The following is a 24,419-nucleotide window of genomic DNA, read 5'->3' as shown; positions in this document are numbered from 1 at the left end:
CCACATAAATAAGTGTGGAAAGAAGTAAGTCGTTGCGTGTGGAAGGCGGCAAAACCCGCATAAACATAAAAACGGCAAAAATTTCTAAGGAAAAGATGAGGAAAACCTTCACGCAGGTCAGATATAGGTAAAGTTTGGCCATCCTACTAAGTGAAAGTGACGGTCTTACCCGCACAATCATGATGGAGGAAGCAAAACTTGAACATATTATCTACCACGTTGACAGGTTAACTTATCCTAAACACTTAGAAAATTGCTAAGTTAAACTAAAATATGTATGAGCACAACATATAAGGTTTACAAGGCAAGGCATTAAAACATTTATATTCCATAAAAATTCAAACATTACAAGAATGGCTGGGTATCTACCCGCCTACAAATATATAAATCTATCCTAATGATGGGAAGGGATCTCAAGGTTCAAAATTCAGGACCACTCTCTCCAAACCCACTTGAACCCGCACCATCAGTTGGCTGTGGCGGTTCAAGGAAAGCCTTGAGAATAGTTAGCCCATCATCAGCAGCAGCAATCTCGTTTACCTTCTCCACCACCGGATGCGGGAAGGCAGCATACTGGTTCACTGCTTGGTCGTAAGCAGCTTCAGTGTCCACGTCATAAAGAGGGAAGTTGGAAGGCGGGATGCCCTTCTCAACAAACCCCAGACCAAGCAGGAAACCGGCCTTTTCCCCATCCTCATGAGAAGCGTTGAGGGCTGCGCTCATAACATCGTCATATGATGTGTTCGTGAAAATCCGATGCACAACCTACAAAATAAAAATATATGTATCAAAAACTTTTTTAAGTATGAAAAAAAGCGTAAAGAAATTACGGAATTACGCATACCTGCGACAACGCTTCTCGTAGAAGCCATTCCTTGGTGATCAGAGCTTCCTGGAGGGCAGCTTGAGCTTGATCACGGGCGCGTTCGGCTTCATTTTTGTTAAGGTTGGCAAGCAACACATCCTTAGCAGCAGCCTTTTCAACGCCCTTCAGTTTACGCTCAGTACGGTCAAGCATACCCTTCTGGTCCAGGAGCTCTTGTAGTTTCTTGGCATCTTCTAAGGCCAAAGCATCATGAGCCTGCTGAAGCCTCTCTAGTTTGGCTTTAAGCTCTTCATTCATTCTCGGCGCGCAGAGGCTCAGCAATGGCTTCAGCTTTGGTGGCCCTCTCGGTCGCGTTCCGCGCAGTTTCCTTAGCCAACCTAAGCTGTTCGTTAACAGCTTGGGTAGCCTTGGAACGGGCCTCATGCCTGGCCTGGACCTCGACCTCAAGGTCCTTGAAGGCCTTTTCCTTCTCCACAGCAATCATGGCAAGCCTTTTGTTCTCCTCCCGCAATGCACGCGCCTGAGCCACTTCGAGGCTACGCGCCGTCTTTAACTTGTCGTTTTCATGACAAAGCAACTCGACGCGCGGCTGCATTCGAGCAAGGAGAATTCGAAGCTCATTGGTTAGCCTACCCTCCTGGTAGCTAGCCATTGCCTCCCCCAGCGCACCGCTCGGGGCGGCGTGGCGCGCCCATTCGACGCAGTCCACAGCCGTTCGAAGGGTTGTTCCCCGGCGGATGTTCCACCGTGGAACATACACCTCATTGGAATCTGAAACTGCAAAAACAAAAAACAGTTAGGAAAAAAATGATAAAAAAAAAGATAATAGGCCAAAATAACCCTACGCACCTGTAGGGTCGACAACAGGCCGGTAGCCGCCAAACCCATCACCCGAACCTAAGGGATATCCATCCAAGAGGTCAGGGAGATGGGAAGGAGGCTGAGATTGGATAGAAGCCCCAACCCTGAACATACCTGATGAACCGGCCGGGGACGAGGTAGTCGCCGGTGCTGGAGGAGGCACGGTTGAAGCCGCCGCGGTAGAGACCATCGGAGGTGAACTCACTGGAGGTGAACTCACAACCGTGGCCGCCACTGCAAAAAAGAGCCCGCAGAAAAAATCACCGCCGGCTCAGTGAAGGATGCGGTGAAGATGGCACTGACAGCCGGCGGAGATGACGTCACAATTGGAACAGTTGCCTCAATGGGATGAGCAACTGAACCAACACTGCAAACAGGCGCAGCCGCCTGGGTCATCGCCTCGGGTAGGTTGACCAAACCTACCGTCGTGGGTCCAGAACCGCTCCTTCCCGCACCACTTTGGAATGCGGTTGCATCTACACCTGCATGAAGATTAACAAAATATTAAAAACAATGGCGGAGAGGAATGCGGGAAAGATAAATAAAAAGTACAATTACGGGTTTTCTTAATCTTGAAGGTTCTGACGGGCGGGGACGAACCCGATGGAACTGGCCTCTTCATGCCAGTCACCGTCGTAACGCTTGGCTGCTCGGAGGTTACAGCTGTCCCAACCTCTGAGACAATTGTCTCACCACCACCAGGGTTCCTCGCCGCCCCCTCGCTTTCAGTCTCGGAGTCAGACTGATCTTCTAGGTCGACGGCGGAGGTAACCTTCGCCTTGCTCTTCACGGCGGCAGCTTTCTTCTTCCTCACGAAGACAGGCCCATCTGCGGATTCCTTATCAGAAGATGACAAAATTAGAGGATCTCCAGCAGAAGTCTGAGCATGCAGAGGGCGAGGATTAAAGAATCCCTTACCTGGCCGCGTGGCGCTCAAAATCTCGTGGCTCGGCAGGTAGACCTCCAAGAACCTATCCGCCGTCTGCTCCAAAATGGGCAACTCGTTCTCGTCGAGATCACGAGTACCCACTCGAGCGGGACCACCAGTCTCCCGCGGTTGCAGAAGCGATTGTAAGTTGTTTCCATCTGAAAATAAAAAGAAAAACAGTTAGAAGAAAAACCCTAAATCAGCACAAAAGACGGAGCATACCGTAGGGAGTAGAATTCAAACCGTATTCGAGGATGATAGGTACTTGCGGCGTCCCAGAACCGGCATCCTTCCATACCCGGCTCATCCCGAGCATCACCATCCCAGACTCCGCAAAGCGGTAAACCGGAGTCTGGATCTGGGAGATCTTGGTAAACCATTCCGTCTCCTGATAGTTGGAGGTGTGAAGGTTGGGGAGTGCTCTCCCGTTCTTGAACGCCATCGCAATGGGGACGCCGCGGGCAGAGATGTAAAAGAACTCCCGTTTCCAAGACCGAAGACTGCGCTCGGTAGCGCAGATCTTCAAACCCTTGATCCGAGTGACCAAGGTATACCAGCCCTTGATGCACCTCCAGGAGTAGAAGGTCATCAGGCGGTCGACACGGACCTTAGCGATCGCCATTGGGTGTACCTCCGTCAAGTGTACACCGTGTTTCTCCAAAACACGGTATACAAACTTCGTTAATGGGAATCTGAGATTCCCATACATGAAGAATGAGGCATAAACCCCTATCTTGCCCTTGGGGGCATCATACACCGTCTGGTGAGGCTCTGGAAACTCAGGCTCGTAGGGCTCGAGCATGAACTTCTTGACGATGTAGTGATACAAATCGACAGAAAGAGCACATTGGCACTCGCCAGCAGTACTCTTGTCGTCCTTTTCAGACGTGGACATCGGGTTCTCAGGGTATACGTCGGACTCTTCGGCAGTAACCTCAGGATCATGAACGGATGACATGTTTTAAGGTAGGAAAGAGAACGATTTCAGGAGAATGCTCGACAGAGAAGTTAAGAGTATTCGCCGGAAATCGCGTAGAAGAAGAAGAGTGAAGTGAAGGTGTGAATTGAAATGCACCATCTCCCCCTTTATATACTCATCGCAATGAATGCGATGAATTTAATGCGGAGGAGAGAGGGAGCGCAGGTGCAATGAAATGGCGACACGTGGAAAGCGCAAACTGGCAATAGCTGTCGAAAGGACGCGTGCCGTAAAATTCGCGCCCACGCGCCCGAAAACTCGCGCCCACGCGCCTGAAAAAGCGTCTGGAATGACCATATACTGTCACGTCGCCATAACTTCCTGCACGTCCTGAAACCGTCAGAAGAAACCGTCAGGAGACGCCAACGTCACTTCAACAGTTTGGACTGTTCTTATCCTTTCACCAACTCTTCGAATTGCAAAAAGATTCAAAAAGATTCAAAAATAAGAGGGAATATACCCCCTTACCTTGTGAAGCAAAAAACCATAAGACAAATGCGGGTACAGTGTCAAGGCGAAACCCTTCACATACTTAGCACTTGCAGGGAATTTAAGCCAAGAAGGACCTTATGGGCCATGCTTGCGGAAAGGGAAATAACACCTCCGCATGGCGGGAACGTTGAGAACTAGATTGTTTGAAACTTCAAGGTGGAATTGGTAGTTTAACATAACTGATCACTATGTCCAAAACTACCAAAACCTCGTGAAGAGTCTATACAAGTGAAATTCAACACTCCCGACTTGCGAAGAGGTTAAGCACCTACCCGCATCATAACCAAAGATCAGGCAGAAAAGTCGGGAATTTCTGCGAGTGACATTAGGAAAACCGCGGGAAGAATCCCCACGGAAAACCTTAAAAAGCAAAAACCTCTTTAAAACCCCTTGCTTAAAGTCCAAAAGTTCACCTCACTTATTAATAATTCATGAGAAGAACAATGGACTGGGGGGACTTGAAGAGGTAGGTCCCCGCAAAGCCCAGTTGGACCCGCAAGACACACCTTGAAGAGGTACGTCTGCGCAAAGACTAACTGGCCCCGCAGGACCCACCATGCTCAGAGAGAAGACCTTACACGCAGTAAGCCAGCTGTTCCCGCAGAAAAGCCTCCCTTGGTATAGTACCCTGCCTGTTCCCGCAGCTATGGGTACAAGCCAAGAAGGAAGGCTACCCGCACTAACGGTAAGGCTACACGCATAAGGCACTAACTCTTATACTTCAGCAATGTCACCTGAAGGAATGAGCAAGGCAGGAATATTCCCGCCCAAAAGAGCCAGTCCGTACGCTTCTAGAAGATCTTTTGTACTATACCTGCCAAGGTATGGACAAAATAGACAAGATCTGACCAAAGCAGCCCATGAACCAATCACAGGGTGACAGCTCACTGACAATAGTACGAGGAGGAGCACGCTCTAGTACAAAACGTCACTATCAGCCGCTGCCTACCCACCAACTCCCATCGTGGCACGTACATAGCCTGTAGTTGGTGGAAAGGAATAGTATACAGCCGGCCATGTCACTATCAGCCGCTGCCTACCCACCAACTCCCATCGTGGCACGTACATAGCCCGTAGTTGGTGGAAAAGGAATATTATATAGCTGGCCGTACCTGCTTGGAAACCTACCTTCGGCTATTAATACTCCAACACCTTGGAACGGTATCATTATCTTATCTTCTCTAGCTATTTCTCTTAATATACACTTATATTCAGAGCAACTTAGTCTGATTCTCACGCCGGAGGGTGGTCACAAGGAGGAACCCCCCCTTCTTAGTGACGAGCTCACGGTGTCTGTTTTGCAGGTTAAGAATAACCATCTTTACCGGACCTAACCCTCGTGGGAAACATCTACTTAACCCTAAGATTATCCGTAATCTGCCGGGGTCACTTAGTGTTTCTTCAATCTGGCTAGACTATGTTATCTTAACGGGCTCGCGTTGGCTTCAAAGTGTGGATTGGGCGTCTCCCCGGGAAAACATACCGCCGACTGCCACTCTAAGTAGCACGGGAACGGGTACGGGACCAGGATACAGGGACGTTACGGGTACGGGAAACGACAAAAATCAAAAATCCAAGATATGGGTACGGGAAGGGTATGGCCAAAATAAATATAAAAAAATACAAATATATTAAACAAAGTCCAAAATAGATTTATATTTGATATAACGTTCAAACTCCAAAAAAAACTATATCAACCATAGGTTTATATTATCATTTATCAATAATCAAATTATTTACAAACTCCGGTTCATCTAGCGAGAGATCGGCAACCTCCAAAAACCCAACATCTTCCATGTATTGTGTCATGGGAAGCCATTAATAATCAATTATGAAGAAGCGATGAAATGAGAATTGAGAAGATTGATAATAAACTGAAGGAATAGGTTGCTCGTGTTTATAAACAGGGAATAATAAGTTCGTTTCAAATTTCTGCTGTCACTCAAAAGGCCCACATTGTTTTATATTAATAACACTAATTTTGGAATTTGAAAAAAATAAATTATAAAACCCTAAATCTGGCCAGAAACGTATCAGAAACTTCGCTTACACCGTCCTCGATTTGTTGAAGCGGCCGCCAAAACGTTTCCCAGCATTTCCCCGGCGTTTCCGTCCCATGCCGTCCCCGTGCCCCCCACAAGAGCATAACTTTAGCGTAACACACGGTAGGATGAAAACTGGGGTAGGCTTGGGGTTCAAACTGACAACCCTTGCATGAGGCCTAGCTCAAATCCTTCATTGCCAATATCCATCCAAAGTGATACTAGTTGAAATCAAACTTGATTCTCCATTAAAGAACCCCCAAGTCTTCTATCACTAGATCGAGAATGATACTAACTCTAACTACTTGATAAAAACTAAGAATTTTATCAAATACATATTCCACCAATTATCGAAATTTTAAAGTAATAACTTTTCATAATAACATAATTTATTGTTTATTTATCCATAGATCTAATATGGTTTTTAGAGAATTTGTTGGGCTCCAGTTTAGTTAGAGCATACCGGGCTTCATGTAATTTCATTCTGATTATTCTCATGCTTAGTAGAATTTGTTGGGCTCCAGAGTCTAAGCATACTTAATTGGTAACGGGATCTGGACTCATGGATGAGCGGCCCAACAAAGCAACCCAGCTTCAAAACAATTTTAATAAAAAAAACACTCGGGTGCGGGTTTTGAGTTTTGACCCAACCCAACAAAGCATCATGTTTCGATTGTACCTATACCTCTATACGGAACCATTCGAATGTGGAAGAGAGATAAAATTAGTTTATTTATTAAAAAATTAGGTTGGGCGGAGACAATCATCACATGAAGTCTAGATAAAGTGGATATGGGATTGATAACTGTGTATGGTATTAATCTAGTTTTTGGTGGTTCACTTAAGTATTAATCGAGTAATTTCTGAGGTGAACTTTTTTTTTTCTTTTCAAAGACCATTTTTCCATACTTTTTTATCGCAATATCCTCATTCTCTATTCTGTTTTGTACCATATCATAAAAATTGCAAACATTTTTGTACTTGATTACATTGTAATAATAATATTATTACTCTTATCATAATAGCTTTATGTACATACAAGTTGTAATCATACAAAAGGCTGAATTTTTGTTTTTGTATTCTAGTCAAGATAAGATTATAAACCTAAATTTTCTACAAAAGTCAAAAACTACGTAGGACAAAAAAAAGTCAAATTCATACTAATTTAACCATATTTGTAACGAAAGTTTGTGTTAGAACGTAACCTGCAACTTTTTAACCTCAAATCTCAAAAGTACGACTCGGGACATTGTCGTTTGTTTATACTCTTTCTATTTAGGCTAAGGACTGACCACAAGGACTATTTGTGTAATTAACCCTGTGTAAGGAAAATCTTTAGAACGTGTTGAAGTTTTAACATGAACAGTTTAAAGAAACAGAAGTACATTATTTTGAGCTTTTTTTATGAATAATTGGTATGAGTTAATTCTTTATATAATTAACAAAGTATAAAAGTCTTTTATATAATGCAACAATTTGCAGGTCAACAATGTAATAAGAAAAAGTAAAATTGATAAGACTAATTTATATATTGTAAATATGGTAAACCGTAAACGTTATAACTTTCAATATGCTAAAGCAAACCACCATAACCAAATCCTTTCAACATATAACCTCATATATGATAACACAACAAACCAGGACATAACATTCATTTCCCAGAAAAGAAACCAGCAAACAAAATCAGGAAACCGAACGAGGGCCTTTAGACATTTGCAGAAGTCCTTGGTATTCCAAGCCTCTTGCGAAAGTCCTCCTCCATACGTGGCAGTCCGTCACGTAATTTAATAGTTGGCTCCCAATCAAGAACCTCCTTTGCCTTTGTTATCACCGGCTTTCTTTGACGAGGATCGTCGGGTGTGTTTTCCACATGTATTATTTTCACTTCCGGGTTTATCAGCTGCAAAATCATACTCATATTAATCACCAAACTCAAGGGCGTTTGAGTAATTTCACAAAAAAAGAATAAAATAAACTTTAAAACTTACCTCTTTCACATTCTCTGCAAGTTCAAGCATGGTGAATTCACCTGATTGGAGAAAAAAAACATACAATCAGTCATCCAATATTCCAATACAACTTTACTGAAAACCAGTAATACAAATTTGCATATTAAAAAGAGTTAAGTACAGTTTTAGTCCCTGTGGTTTGAAACCACCGTTTTAGTCCAATAGTTTTTTTTGGCTTATTTAGTCCATTAGTTTCATTTTTGTCCGTATCGACTCCAAGTTTTTGACTTTATTAAATATTTCTGTTAAATAAAGAATCATTTTTGTCTTTTTATCTAAGGTACAAATATATCAATGGTACATATTATAAGTAATAAAATAAATTAAATATTAATAACATCTGCATGCAGGTTGTGTCCTTGAACCAAGGTACTTAGAAAAAAAAATCCTTTATTTAAAAAGTTGTAACGCATTACGTCCGTCCCACTGACTGGTTTGAAAAGCTCTGTAACCTTTTTACAAGATGACTATTTTTCCCTTACACCTAAAGAACTAAATTTGTGACTTTCACAATACTTTACTTATCGTTTTCTCTTTTCTTTCTTCCTTTTCTAACACTAGTTAGTGGAAATCACGTGATGTGTTACAAACTTTTAAATAAAAGACATTTTGTTATTACCTTAGTTTAACAACACAACATGCAAGTTAATATATACCTAAAACTCCAAAAGACTAAAAGTGTAATTTACTTAAATGTATATATGCCTATAGTAATGCTGACCTGGATTTCCAAGGTTAATCGGGCCTGTATTGTTTCCTTCCATAAGTCGAATAAGCCCATCAACCTAATAAACAAAACACACAAACTAAATAAATTGAATGTAACCAATGTACAATATATTTAAGAATTTTGGTCTTACCATGTCGGAGACGTAACAAAAGCTTCGAGTCTGAGTTCCAGGTGATTGAACAGTCAAAGGCTCGTTGCTGCATTAGGCCCGTCATAAGTAATCAATTGAGTCATAATTAAATATATATAAATGAAAATTATTGTATACCGGATAGCTTGAGCTATGAAATTGCTGACCACACGACCATCATCGATGTTCATTCGCGGTCCATACGTATTAAAGATTCTAGCAATTCGGATTTCTGTTAAAGAAAACATGATTAGCTAAATAATGGTTTTATATATCTAATGTATCTAGGCCTGTAAACAAACCAAACGCTCGGTAAACCATTCGGTGGCTCGTTCGTTTATGTAATAAACGAAGGAAAAAAAAAACTGTGTTCATTTAGCTAAACGAATGAACATGAACACATGTCACATTCGCTACTTTGCATTTGTTTATGTTCATTAACATATTCATTTAAAATTTTTAGGTCCATTACAATCTAGTCTAGTTTCAATAACTATTAGGCCAAACACATTGTTATTCACATTTACCTTTAATTGGTTTTAGCTCAGTTGAGTTTGTTCATTTATGTTCAGTTATTTTCATTCGTTTTATCCATGAACATTCTTTTATACCGTTAACGAGTGAACATACATGAACACGTTCATTTAATTGTTCATATTCGATCGTTAGTTCGGTTACAGAAACGAAGGAACCTGAACATGCTCTGTTCATGTTCGTTCAGTCCATCTACAAGCCTAAATGTATAATATGTTTTGTGTATAACGAGTGAGACGCCATTCACCTATCCCATGCTGTCTGTGATAGTCAAACATCAATGTCTCAGCTACTCGTTTTCCTTCATCATAACAACTCCTAACTCCTGCAATTTACACAAATGCTATTTAGAAAATACTCTATAGGCTTAACTACAATAATAAACAAAACATGTGGTCTAAGGGCAATACCAATAGGGTTGACATTTCCCCAATAGCTCTCATCCTGAGGATGCACAAGAGGGTCTCCATAAACCTCTGAAGTTGAAGTCAACAGAATTCTAAAAATATACAAACAGTTAATTAAGTTAAGAATATTGCAACAATTTAGATTAGAAAAAAAATAAATTTCCAGACCTTGCTCCAACGCGCTTCGCAAGTCCCAACATGTTCAAAGTTCCAATCACATTTGTCTTGATTGTCTGTTTGATATCAATAGATATAATGAACAAAGATGAAACAAGATTAAATACAGAAAATAATAGAACAATAATAACTGAATTTAGGTCTTGATTACCTTGACAGGATTGTATTTGTAGAAAATTGGGGAAGCAGGACAAGCAAGATGGTAGATTTGATCCACTTCAACCAACAATGTCTCGGTGACATCTGCAAAGAAAATAAATGAAGTCTACACAAAATGACTCTTAAGCTTGCAAGAACATAAGAAATAGTTACCATGACGAATAAGCTCAAATCTTGGATGACCAATCCACTGTTTTAGATTGTCTTTTGATCCTGTGAAGAAATTATCTACAACCACCACCTACACGTAATATCAAGACGCCTTAAAAACACAGGTACAATATCATTATATATATATATATATATCATCTTGACCTCAAATGCATCCTTCAAATAACAAAACAAAATTAACTCAATTAACACTTAAAATAAAACGTGTACCTCGTTCTTTTCATTTTCCATCAATCTGTCCACTAAATGAGAGCCAATGAAACCAGCTCCTCCAGTAACTAGTATCCTCATGTTTGCCTATAAACATCATACAAAATTCCTCTTAGAACCTTGGTGTAAAAAATTGTGCCTGAGGCGGGAGGCGACCTAAGGCGCAACCCTAGTTGCTTTTGGCTATTCAAGGCGACCAAAGTTAAAAAAGCGCAGGTGAGACACAACTTTTAGACAAAAAAGCGGCCTGAGGCACCCGTTTCGTACACGGTTAGTTTTTATGCATCAAAATGTTGTACAACATGCTTTTTAGGTCATTTAAATATTAAGTCATATATAATGCTTATTTATGGCTAAATTTTTGGTAGGGCATGCTAAAAACCTATGACATAGAAATTTCGGCTACGAAAAGCGCGTACTTTTGCGCTTCGGTTTTAGGCACTGTGCGCCTTCTCGCTTTTAAACCATGTCTAGTACTAAATTAAACAGTAATAGAATAATAAAACAACAAGACTGATCTCAATTTTCAAACAATTTCAACAGTATACCTGAAAAAACTTAGCAGTACGCAAAGGCGACGGATTCGGAGGCGGTTTAGTAATAGCACCATTTGCTCCAGTAGTACCTTGAGTAGCCATACTCTTCAAATCACTTGTTCACTATATCCAACAAATTCACAACCAATTAACACATTCTCCAAATCAAAATCATTCAAACTACGTCAACACAAAATCCGACATTCGAACTACATAAACACAAAATCCACACAAATCAAACTAACTTGGAAGATCAATTAACTCTCTGATTCATATTACCTAACCAGTTCTTCAAAAACTAAAACCCTAAGCCTTTGAACATTAAACCGCTACAACTCGCAATTAAATAGCCGATCGAGCAACTTATGCTATCAACACAAAATCCAAAGAATTCAACAGAAATCAAACTAACATCAAATCGTCAATTGAAATTAGCTAATTACCTCTTCAACTGGAACTAAAACCCTAAGCCTTTGAGCAACAACAGTATGATGATGAACATTAACACGCTACAACTCGCAATTAAATAGCCGATCAAGCAACATTACTATTACTATTATTATTATTATTATTATTAAATTATGCTACCAACTAAATAATAATAAATCTTCAAAATCACGCAAAAATAATAGATCAACGACAGCTAAATTGTAACAAACTCATCATTCACACCAAACATTTCACAGATCTGAATCTGATTATTAATCACTAAATAATAAATCAAAATTAAAGTACAATAAATATATAAATATCTCATAACTAATTCATAAACTTACATGAAATATTTATAAATAAAAATGCTGATTTTGTTATAAAAATTGTGAGATGTTATTCGAGTTTATATACACATGCATTTGGTGAAATGTAGATCGGGGTGGGGAGTTATTGGGTACGTGATGGTGTACGGTAGAGGTGAAAGGAGAGACGTTGATTGGGTTGGATGTAAAATATATCTGCCACGTCAGGGATTGTCACGTCACGTATTTGTTAAGGATCAGAGGATTGTGAAATGGTGAAGAATAAGAAAGAAGAGGCAGGTCCCGGCAGAGCCCACTTGGACCCGCAAGACTCACCTTGAAGAGGGACGTCTGCGCAAGGACCAACTGGTTCCGCAGGACCAACCATGCTCAGAGATGAAGACCTTACGCGCAGTACGCCAGCTGTTCCCACAGGAAAAGCCTCCCAATGGTGAAGTACCCCGCCTGTTCCCGCAGTTGCGGATACAAGCCATCAGGGAAGGCTACCCGCACTAATAGCAAGGCTACACGCACAAGGCACTAACTCAATAATTCAGTGTCACATGAAGGAATGAGCAAGGAGGGAATACTCCCGCCCAAATGAGCCAGTCCGTACGCTTCTGGAAGATCTTTTGTACTATACCTGCCAAGGTATGGACAAAATAGACAAGATCTGACCAAAGCAGCCCATGAACCAATCACAGGGTGACAGCTCACCGACAACAGTACAAGGAGCACGCTCTAGTACAAAATGTCACTATCAGCCGCTGCCTACTCACCAACCCTTGTCGTGGCACGTACATAGCCTGCAGTTGGTGGAAAAGGAATAGTACACAGCCGGCGGAAAAGGAATAGTACACAGCCGGCTATGTCACTATCAGCCGCTGCCTACCCACCAACTACCAGCATGGCACGTGCGTAGCCCACAGTTGGTAGAAAAGGAATATTATACAACTGGCTGTACCTGCTTGGAAACCTACCTTCGGCTATAAATACTCCAACACCTTGGAACGGTATCATTATCTTGTATCTTATCTTCTCTAGCAATCTCTCTCAATATACACTTATATTCAGAGCAATCTAGTCTGATTCTCACGCAGGAGGGTGGTCACAAGGAGGAACCCCCCCCCTTCTCAGTGACGAGCTCACGGTGTCTGTTTTGCAGGTCATTAGAAGAATAACCATCTTGCCGGACCTAACCCTCGTGGGAAACATCTACTTAACCCCCAGATTATCCGTAATCTGTCCGGGGTCCCTTAGTGTTTCTTCATTGGCGCCATCCGTGCATAAAAGCTAGAACTATTTCTTTTTTAGTTTTTTCCAAAACTTCTGGAAAGATGGTTAACGTTACTCCGGTCCCGAGGCCAGCGAGTGACCAAGAAACCCCAGTAATCACAACCCCAGCTACTGGGAGGAACACCGGCGAGTACACAAATTTTACGAACACTACCCCGGTTACTCAAGCCGGGGCAAGTGAAGTAAATTTTACGAACACTACCCCGGTTACCCAAGCCAGGGCAAGTGCAGTAAACAATCATCCCCTGGGATTCATTGATACCCAGGTGGAAAGACAACAGACGAGGCTCCCCCGCCAAACACTTGATCAAGTTAAAGCGTGGGCGGAAGCACGTCAAAAGGAATTCCAAGCTGAGTTGGATGAACGCTTACGTTCACTCCAACAGGCTGACGAATTCGGAAGCACTCGACAACAGCTCAACATGAGCAATGAGTGCGAGTACTTGGACGATGATTGGGAGGAGTCCGACAGTGACGCAAACCCTCGCCATAGGGCGAAAGGGAAGCGTAAGGAAACGGACTTCCAACCGAGAAGGAATTTTGGAGAAACCTTCAAACCAAAAAACGCGGGTGGAAACCCACGTGACTTCTCCAAAACCTTTAGACCAACTGTTGCAAATGCGGGAACATCCAAGTTTGCAAGGGACATTGCGGAAGCAATCGCCCCGAAGAGTGCCAAACAAATGTCCAACATAGGCACTTATGACGGTATATCCGACCCAGACGATCACTTGAACAGATTCATAGCGGGGGCAACCGTCAGCAACTGGACGGAACCCACGTGGTGTTATATGTTCCAGATGACGCTGGTTGGAGCGGCCAGGGCATGGTTTGATCGTTTACCGGTCCACCACATCTATGATTGGGCGGACTTTCAACACAAGTTCAGCCAACACTTCAGTCAACAGTGGAAATATACTAAAGAGCAGTGGACGATCCTCAACTGCGTTAGAGAGGAAGATGAATCTTTACTAGACTTCATCACTCGCTTCAACTCCAAAAAGCTGAGTCTGGGCACCATAAGCGAAGATCTTGTTCGCGCCGCTTTCATCCAGGGCGCCGAATACCCAGAGCTTATCCGCACGTTGACGGGTAAGGACAGCATGCCATCCACATGGGATGCCATCATGACGGCGGCCAAGCGCTTTGCCAAAACGGAGAAGCAACTGGGTAGGGATCTTCCCCAGAATACACACCTCTACACGCAGAGGACTAGAGAAAACAACGTTCGGACCGCCCGGCAAAACAAAAAGAGGAAGCTAGGTATTTGGCAGTCAAGGGTAAACTTTGACACCTCATCCAGCTCTCGCCCTCTAGTAGGCGGAAGGGATAACACGCACCCATCAAGCCGAAAACACCGGTGGACGCCACTCACCAAAAGCGTCACGGAGATATTTGCCACCGAAAAACTCCCATGGCCGAAAGCTCCAATGATCCGGCAGCGACCTAATGCGGATCAGAGCAAATCCTGTGACTTCCACGGGACAAAGGGTCACAACACTGAGGAGTGTACATCCTTGAAAGATATTGTTGAAACATTCGTTAAGGATGGAAGACTTACACACCTTGTGGCATCAATCAAGAATGGAGGGAGGAATGATAACCGATACAAAGGCAACGGACGAAAGCCCGTTGACATCAGCATCCACATGGTTCATAGTAACATCAGAGGAAGAAAAAGACGAATGACAGAACCATGCGCGTGGAAGGAAGCTGAGGTGCGCTTCTCGCGAGTGCCAGGAGGACCCAGCAAAGAAGGCCCTATCGTCATCAAAAGCCAGCTGGGGACTACATCACTTCCCGCACTCTTGCTGACAACGGCGCCTCGTCAACGGTTATGTACAGGCAGTTCTTCGACAAGCTAGACGACGAAGACAAGGAACTCCTGGAAACGGTCTACGTCTCGATAGGGTTCGACGGCAGCACAAACACCCCCCTGAGTATCCTATCTTTCCCCGTCATTCTCACAGACGGGAAACACTCCCGCACAGAAGACGTGGACTTTGTCGTGATGAGGAAGCCACACCACACATACGACATTCTCTTCGGGAGAGACGGGATGGCAAGATTCAATGCCGTGGTATCTTCAGTCCACGGCATGATGGGATGGCCAACAGCTGAGGGTGTAGCGAATCACCGGTATTCCCCAGGTATGCATCGCATCTGTCGCATCTAAACCCAAACCAAAGATGGCTAAACCAACCATCACCGAACCAGAAAAATGGGCCCTCAATGGCAAATACCTTGACCAGGCCGTTACCATTGGCCCAACAGTCACTAATCCTACGCGCACCTTACTCAAACGCTTACTACAGAAAAATGCTGACATCTTCGCGTGGACACCAGCTGACATGACTGGTGTACCTCGAAGTAAGGCAGAGCATAAGCTCAAGTGTGACCCGACTTTTACGCCAGTCATACAAAAGCGCAGAGTAATGGGGGCGGAACAAGCTAACGCGTGTAGAACCCAAGTTAAGGAACTCCTTGACGCGGGCATCGTACGCGTTAGCAGATATCAAACATGGGTTGCAAATCCCGTTATGGTACCAAAGTCTAACAAATAATGGCGCATGTGCATAGATTTCAAAGACTTAAACAAACATACCCCAAAGATTGTTACCCGTTACCCGAAATTGATCTTAAGGTAGATTCGTTAGCACCGTTTCGCCTTAAATGCTTCCTTGATGCGTATAAGGGATACCATCAAATTCACATGGCCGTTGACGATCAGGACAAAACCGCTTTTCGGACGCTCGATGGCACATTTTGTTATCAAATGATGCCATTCGGACTTAAGAATGCCGGGTCCATATACCAACGCCTGATGGACAAAGATAATATTAATTATATTACTTAATAATAGAGGGAAAGTTTACTCGGGTTATCTGGAAATAGATAATAGAATAGGAGTTGGTATGGGTCGGGCTAGCGTTGGGTATTGGACGTGGGTTATGGATTTGGATTAATAGAGATGGGTTAAATGAGAATGGGCCTTAGGTCCATGGGATTTCAGGGATATAAATATCCTCTAAACCCCAAAATATCTTCATTTTCACCAAACTCCCTAACACCCCAAAACACACACACACACACCACACGCATACCGCCGCCGGAACCGGCCGAGCCAAGGGAAGAGTCGGGCAGGTCCGAGAGAGAGCGATTAGTGTACTAGCAAGTAAACGAGATCCAAACAAGCCCAAAAAGGTATGATTCTTGATCTTTGAAGTTTAAAGATCCAAGCTTTTTTAGTGTATAAGCGACCGAAAATGGTCGGGAAGCGTAGTGGGTGATATTGAACCATAGCAAGGGTGTTAAAATCGCTCAAAATGCTGGAAAGAAACCGAACAGCGGCTGTCTGGGCAACTTCGCCTGCATCTGGGCAACTTCGCCTTCAAAGCGATGAACTTCGCCTGCAAGCTAAGTTCGCCTGATGAACTTCGCCTGCAAGCTAAGTTCGCCTGATGACAACTTCGCCTGAGGCCAAGTTCGCCTGATGACAACTTCGCCTAAAGCCAAGTTCGCCTGATGACAACTTCGCCTAAAGCTAAGTTCGCCTAAGGTTTAACTTCGCCTAAAGCTAAGTTCGCCTAAGGTTTAACTTCGCCTAAAGCTAAGTTCGCCTAAGGTTTAACTTCGCCTAAAGCCAAGTTCGATTAGGAAGTAAACTAAAAATCTAATGAAAAATGTGTTAAGACAGTTAATGGAAATAAAATTTTTCCAAGCTGACCTGGCAGCTCGACCCCAGCCAGGGGCTCTGCCCCTTGGACCCTGCTAGGGGCTGCCGCCCCTAGACCCCGCTGCCAGGGGCGCTGCCCCCGGACCCCCGTTCGTTGTGGGTCATATAAAGATAGACATACATTATGAGAAGTGATAGTTAATTGATACGTATACTTGTTATACAGTCAGCCGTGCACAACTGAAGAAAGGAATTACGATTAACGGTGAACGTAACCGTGTTCAGGTGAGTTTCTAGCCCCATTTATGTGTTACGTTTTCGGGGCTGTGTGCATACTCAATATGTTTGTTAATACACTTATCCTAAGAGATAAGTGTATGCCTTATATGGATAATGTGAAATATATGAATGATTGCTTGATGGTACGTGAACGATCTTCGGATATTGCACGTACTGTCAGGTTGCAGCGCTAAGAATAAGGTAAGTATGTTATGTATGTTTATGTGTATGAACATGATAGAGATAATAGAAGAAAGAAATGATAACGTATGGTTGTATGGTTACGAAGAGGGTACCGAGCCTTAGTAATACTCGAGGAATGTAGGGCGTAATGCTCTTTATAACGTAAGATATGAAAGTAAGATAATACAAAAGAAAGTAAGAAAGTATGAACGAAAGGATATAATTTTATGTGTATGCCGTGTATGGTATATGTGATCGATACGATTGATTGCCTGACGGTACGTGAACGATCTTCGGATATTGCACGCATCGTCAAGGGAAGTGACTAGCTCCTTACATGGATATTAAATAATAAAGTATAGTGTTCCTTTTATGGAAGGTATAGTGTTCCTTTTATGGAAGGTATAGTGTTCCTTTTATGGATAGTAAAGTGTTCCTTCTATGGATAGTATAGTGTTCCTCCTATGGAAATTATATATGGTAGGGTAATGGTAATGGTTCTTTTAATAGATATTACGTGACGATCCTCCTATGGATATTTATACAAGGTTAAGGTAGTAATATGTGTCTTCGGATACGGGAAGTAATATATGGGAATAGATTGTATGTTGCCTGATTAACTAGAACTCACTCAGCGTAGCTGACTTTTAGTATGCACGCAGGTGAGCCGATTACAGAGCTAGCAAGAGGATGACGCATGGCATGGATTGAACGGCTGGCATCTGAAGAAAGAAGTAAGATGTTTTGAATATAAAGTTTTGTGTTATGGTATCAAAGAAAAGATTTAATGTTTTGTAACAAATGATTGATGTTTTATATTCCGCGAAAAGTTTTAATAAACTCTGATTTGAAGGACTGTGTTTATGAGTAAATCCGACGCTAAAGTAGGGCTACCGGGCTCGGGGCCTTACAGTTGCAAATCCCGTTATGGTATCGAAGTCTAACAAATAATGGCGCATGTGCATAGATTTCAAAGACTTAAACAAAGCATGCCCCAAAGATTGTTACCCGTTACCCGAAATTGATCTTAAGGTAGATTCGTTAGCACCGTTTCACCTTAAATGCTTCCTTGATGCGTATAAGGGACACCATCAAATTCACATGGCCGTTGACGATCAGGACAAAACCGCTTTTCGGACGCCCGATGGCACATTTTGTTATCAAATGATGCCATTCGGACTTAAGAATGCCGGGTCCACATACCAACGCCTGATGGACAAAGAGTTCCATGCCCAAATTGGGAGGAACTTGGAAGTCTACATGGATGACTTGGTCGTCAAAAAGCCCTGACCCAGAAGCGATGTTGAAAGACATCAAAGAAACTTTCAACACGCTCAGGAAGATAAACATGAAGCTCAATCCGAGCAAGTGTTCCTTTGGGATGGAAGAAGGGAAGTTCTTAGGAGTCATCGTTACTAATGATGGCTTCAGAGCGAACCCTGAAAAGGTCGAAGCCATTATCAAAATGGAATCACCTACTACCATCAAGCAAGCTCAGACACTGAATGGACGACTAGTCGCACTTAACCGCTTTTTGGCAAACCATGCGGATAGGTCGTTTCCATTCGTGTCAACATTGAGAAACTGCTTAAAGAAAACGCACTTCCGCTGGACACCAGAAGCGGAAGCAGCTTTTCAGAAAATTCGGTCACGCTTGATCGAACTCCCAACGCTCACGGCACCAGAAGCGGGGGAGGAATTAATCCTATACCTCTCCGCCACAGATAGAGCAACCGGGGCAGTCCTGCTAGTAGAGCGAAAAGGCATCCAGATGCCAATCTACTATGTTAGCCGTGTCCTAACAGACGTAGAAACCCGGTACTCTACCCTTGAAAAATTAGTCTTAGCACTTGTACAGGCTTCACGCAGGCTAAGACGATATTTCCAAGGTCACCCAATCACCGTTCTCACCAACTTCAACTTGCAAACGTTCTAGGCAAACCCGAATTGTCGGGACGCCTAGCCAAATGGGCAATTGAATTGGGAGAATACGCGATAAAGTACAAGCCGAGGCCAGCCATAAAAGGCCAGGTCTTGGCCGACTTTATTGCAGAAGTCCCCGCTTCGCGGGAGAAAGAGTGCCAGGAGGAGGCTCAACCCTCCCCAGCACAGGACATCGATGATGTCTGGCGACTCTACACTGATGGAGCAGCCAGCAATGAGGGTTCAGGCGCAGGGTTGAAACTAACCAACCCAGCAGGCCAGGAATACACTTACGCTATTCGACTGGATTTTCCAAGTACGAATAACGAAGCGGAGTATGAAGCATTCTTGGCCGGGCTGAGAATTGCGCGTAAGATGGGAGTGAAAAACTTGGAAGCCCACGTGGATTCCATGTTAGTAGCCAACCAAATAAACGGGACGTACACGGCCGTGAACGACACAATGGCCATGTACCTCGCACAAGCAAAAACCCTTATGCGCGAGTTTAACGATTGTAAAGTCATACACGTCAAGCGTAGCGAAAACAAATCTGCTGATGCGATAAGCAAGCTTGCATCGTTAGCCTTCACCCACTTAGGAAAGGACATCCGCATTGAACTCCTTGGGGCACCATCAGTCCCGCACAAGGAAATCTGTGTCATCCAAACCGGTACAGAAACGTGGATGACACCCATAATAAATTACCTTGCGGCGGGTATACTACCAGAGTCAAAAACACAGGCAAGAAAAATACGCTGTAAAGCACTGAACTATCAACTCATAGAGGACATCCTTTACAGACGTAACTTTCTTGATCCACTCCTAAGATGCGTGGACAACCAAGATGCCGGCTACCTCTTATGGGAAGTACACGAGGGCATCTGTGGAGTACACGCAGGTCCACGCGCTGTTGTAGCTAAGCTAAACAACGCGGGATACTTTTGGCCGGGGATGCATACGGATAAGCTGGCATACATCAGAAAGTGTAAGTCTTGCCAGCTCTACGCACCCAACACGCATCGCCCGAAGAATGAACTTGTTCCAGTCACCTCTTCATGGCCATTTCAGAAGTGGGCCATCGATGTGACAGGCCCATTTCCCACAGCAGTAGGGAACGTTCAGTTTCTAGTGGTAGCCATCGACTACTTCACCAAGTGGATAGAAGCAAAACCCTTAGCCCAAACAATCGCAAAAAATATCAAAAAAATTATTTGGGAATTTATTATTTGTCGTTTTGGACTTCCACGGACTTTGGTGAGCAATAACGGCACCAACTTTGCTGACAAGAAGCTACAAAAGTGGCTGGAAGAACTTCAAATCACCCACACCTTTACCTCAGTGGCGCACCCGCAGGGTAATGGTGAGGTGGAAAGAGCAAATAAGAGCATCGTCGACGGCATAAAGAAAAGACTCTTGGAACACAGATCCGGCTGGGTGGACGAAGTTCCACACGTCCTTTGGGCAAACAGAACGCTGAAAAAGGCCAGTACGGGAGAAACCCCGTTCAGCCTCACTTATGGCACTGAAGCCATGGTCCCGGTCGAAATCGGTCTACCCTCACCAAGGGTCTTGATTCAGCAAGAAGACAATGATGCGGAAAGACGGTTAGATCTTATGCTAACCGAAGAACGCAGAGACTTAGCCGCAGTGCGTGAAGAGAATTACAAGCGACAAATGCAAAAGTACTACAACACGCGGGTAAAACTCTGCAACTTCAATGTGGGAGACTACATATTGCGTAACAACGAGGCTTCGAACCAAGAGCGCCCAGGAAAGCTGGGCCCGGTCTGGGAAGGGCCATACATTATCAAAGAAGTTTTGGGAAAGGGCGCATACCGGCTCGAAAGGCTCGATGGCACCCCCATTCCAAGAACATAGAATGGAGCTCAATTACGCAAATGTTACATGTAGATCAATTCCAAACTTGTAAAGAAAAGGCCTAGAGCCACTTCTAATGGAAATGATTCTCCTTTATCACATTGTGTTGATAGCCTTACCTTTATACTTATGAACTCCCCACACTGATATGCCGGTATTCACCGCATAAATATGGGAAGAAGTAAGTCGTTGCGTGTGGAAGGCGGCAAAACCCGCATAAACACAAAAAACGGTAAAAATTTCTAAGGAAAAGATAAGGAAAACCTTCACGCAGGTCAGTTATAGGTGAAGTTTGGTCATCCCACTAAATGAAAGTGACGGTCCTACCCGCACAATCATGATAGAAGAAACTAAACATTAACCTATTAACAACCGCGCGTCGAAAGGTTAACTTATTCAAAACACTTAGAAAATTTCTAAGGAAAAGATGAGGAAAACCTCCACGCAGGTCAGATAGAGGTAAAGTTTAGCCATCCTACTAAGTGAAAGTGACGGTCTTACCCGCACAATCACGAAAGAGGAAGCAGAACTTTAACCTATTATCTGCCACGTTGAAAGGTTAACTTATCCAAAGTACTTAGGAAATTGCCAAGTTAAACTAGAATATGCATGAGCAAAACATATAAGGTTTACAAGGCAAGGCATTAACAAAAGATTTATATTCCATAAAAATTCAAGTATTACAAGAATAGCTGGGCACATACCCGCGTACAAGAATATAAATCTATACAAGCTTCAGGACCACTCCCACTTGAACCCGCACCATCAGTAGAGTGTGGCGGTTCAAGGAAAGCCTTGAGGATAGCTAGCCCATCATCAGCAGCAGTAATCTCCTTCACCTTCTCCACCACCGGATGCGGGAAGGCAGCGTACTGGTTCACTGCTTGGTCATAAGCAGCTTCAGTATCCACATCATATAGAGGGAAGTTGGAAGGCGGGATGCCCTTCTCAACAAACCCTAGACCAAGCAAGAAGCCAGCCTTTTCCCCATCCTCATGGGAAGCGTTGAGGGCTGCGCTAATGGCATCGTCGTATGATGTGTTCGTAAGAACCCGATGCACAACCTACAAAAAAGTATATCAAAAACTCTTCAAAGGAAAAGCGTAAAGAAATTGTGAAACTGCGCATACCTGAGACAACGCTTCTCGAAGAAGCCATTCCTTGGTAACCAGAGCCTCCTGAAGGGCAGCTTGAGCTTCATCTCGGGCGCGTTCGGCTTCGTTTTTAGTAAGGTTGGCAAGCAACACATCTTTAGATGCAGCCTCTTCAACGCCCTTCAGCTTACGCTCAGTATGGTCAAGCATGCCCCTCTGGTCCAAGATCTCTTGGAGCTTCTTGGCGTCTTCCATGGCCAAGGCATCATGAGCCTGCTGGAGCCTCTCTAGTTTGGCTTTAAGCTCCTCATTCTCGGCGCGCAGAGGCTCAGCAACAGCTTCAGCCTTGGTGGCCCTCTCGGTCGCGTTTCGCGCAGTTTCCTTAGCCAACCGAAGCTGTTAACAGCTTGGGTAGCCTTGGAACGGGCCTCGATACGGGCCTGAACTTCAACCTCGAGGGCCTTGAAGGCCTTTTCCTTCTCCGCAGCAACGGCGGAGAGTCTCCTGTTCTCCTCCCGGATAGCCCGCGCCTGAGCTACTTCTTGGATACGCGCCGCCTTTAACTTGTCGTTTTCACGACAAAGCAACTCGACGCGCGGCTGCATCCGGGCAAGGAGAATCCGAAGCTGGTTCGTCAGCCTACCCTCCTGGTAGCTTGACATAGCTTCCCCCAGCGCACCACTCGGGGCGGCGTGGCGCGCCCACTCGACGCAGTCCACAGCCGCCCGAAGGGTTGTTCCCCGGCGGATGTTCCACCGTGGAACATACACCTCATTGGAATCTGACACTGTACAAAACAAAAAACAGTAAGGAAAAGATAAAAAAAAGGATAAAAGGGATATAAGGCCAAGATAACCCCACACACCTGTAGGGTCGACAACAGGTCGATAGCCACCAAACCCATCACCTGAACCTAAGGGATATCCATCCAAAAGGTCAAGGAGATGGGAAGGAGGCAAAGATTGGCTAGACGTCCCAACCCCGAACATACCTGAAGGACCGGCCGCGGTCGCCGGCGCCGGAGGAGACATGGTGGAGGCCGCCGCGGTAGAAACCAACGGAGGTGAACTCACCGGAGGTGAACTCACAACCGTGGCCGTCGCCGCGGAAGAACCCGCAGAAGAAACCACCTCCGGCTCAGTGAAGGATTCCGTGAAGATGGCACTGACAGCCGGCGGGGATGATGTTACAGTTGGAACAGTTGCCTCAACGGGATGAGCAACTGAACCAATACTGCAAACAGGCGTAGCCGCCTGGGTCATCGCCTCGGGTAGGTTGACCAAACCTACCGTCGTGGGTCCAGAGCTGCTCCTTCCCGTTCCACTCTGGAATGCGGTTGCATCCACGCCTGCATGAAGACAACATATTTAAATATAATGGCGGAAAGATATGAAGTTAAAGTAAATGAAGTTTATACTTACGAGTCCTCTTGAGCTTGAAGGTGCGAACAGGCGGGGACGAACCCGATGGAGCCGGCCTCTTCACGCCGGTCACCGTCGTTGTACTAGGCTGCCCAGAGGTGACAGCTGTCTCAACCTCCGAAGCAGTGGTCTCACCACCACCAGGGTTCCCGGCCGCATCTTCACTTTCGGTCTCCGACTCAGACCGGTTCCCCTGATCGGCAGTGGAGGCAACCTTCGCCTTGCCTTTCCCGCCAGCAGCCTTCTTCCTCGCGAAGAAAGGACCATCTGCGGATTCCTCATCAGAAGACAAAATTAGAGGAATTCCAGCAGAGGTTTCAGCATTGAGAGGGCGAGGGTTAAATAATCTTTTACCTGGCCGCGTGGCGCTCAGTATCTCGTGGCCTGGCGGGTAGGCCTCCACAAACCGATCCGTCGTCTGCTCAAGGATGGGCAACTCGTTCTCGTCAAGAGCACGAGTACCCAACCGAGCGGGACCACCGCTCTCCTGCGGCTGCAGAAGAGACTGCAAGTTGTTTCCCTCTGAAAATAAAAAGAGAACTGGTTAGAACAAAAACCCTAAATTAGCAAACAATATGAAGCATACCGTAAGGGATAGAGTTCAAACCGTATTCGAGGACGATGGGAATCTGTGGCGCTTCCGCCCCGGCATCTTTCCACACCCGGCTCATACCGAGCATCACCATCCCAGACTCAGCGAAGCGGTAAACCGGAGTCTGGATCCGGGATATCTTGGCAAAC

General features: G+C 44.5%; 1 protein-coding gene across 3 annotated transcripts in view; it reads right to left on the bottom strand.

Annotated features, from left to right (window-relative positions):
* Window positions 1-7,716: 7,716 nt before the first annotated feature.
* The window catches only part of LOC143632600 (UDP-glucuronic acid decarboxylase 6-like), a 128,611-nt gene continuing 111,908 nt past the window's right edge, over window positions 7,717-24,419 (bottom strand). The window contains exons 1-13 of one of the 3 annotated variants that reach the window (XM_077101075.1): window positions 11,968-12,018; window positions 11,204-11,314; window positions 10,656-10,742; window positions 10,428-10,515; window positions 10,267-10,358; window positions 10,107-10,171; window positions 9,942-10,030; window positions 9,779-9,856; window positions 9,136-9,229; window positions 8,998-9,064; window positions 8,859-8,922; window positions 8,117-8,157; window positions 7,717-8,028 (exon numbers count right to left, since the gene is read on the bottom strand). In XM_077101075.1, coding sequence (XP_076957190.1) covers window positions 7,834-8,028; window positions 8,117-8,157; window positions 8,859-8,922; window positions 8,998-9,064; window positions 9,136-9,229; window positions 9,779-9,856; window positions 9,942-10,030; window positions 10,107-10,171; window positions 10,267-10,358; window positions 10,428-10,515; window positions 10,656-10,742; window positions 11,204-11,293 — 1,050 coding nt within the window. In that variant the 5' untranslated portion in view covers window positions 11,294-11,314; window positions 11,968-12,018 and the 3' untranslated portion in view covers window positions 7,717-7,833. Of the gene's footprint in view, window positions 8,029-8,116; window positions 8,158-8,858; window positions 8,923-8,997; window positions 9,065-9,135; window positions 9,230-9,778; window positions 9,857-9,941; window positions 10,031-10,106; window positions 10,172-10,266; window positions 10,359-10,427; window positions 10,516-10,655; window positions 10,743-11,203; window positions 11,315-11,634; window positions 11,711-11,967; window positions 12,019-24,419 lie in introns of those variants that run through there. The other 2 variants (XM_077101077.1, XM_077101076.1) reach the window with 2 other exon arrangements.

Source organism: Bidens hawaiensis, unplaced genomic scaffold, assembly GCF_021521415.1.
Source record: "Bidens hawaiensis isolate Kalapana, Puna unplaced genomic scaffold, B.hawaiensis_p1.1 tig00006484_1, whole genome shotgun sequence".
Taxonomy (NCBI): domain Eukaryota; kingdom Viridiplantae; phylum Streptophyta; class Magnoliopsida; order Asterales; family Asteraceae; genus Bidens; species Bidens hawaiensis.
The sequence above is the reverse complement of the archived record's forward strand: the minus strand, read 5'-3'. Positions and strand labels throughout refer to the sequence as shown.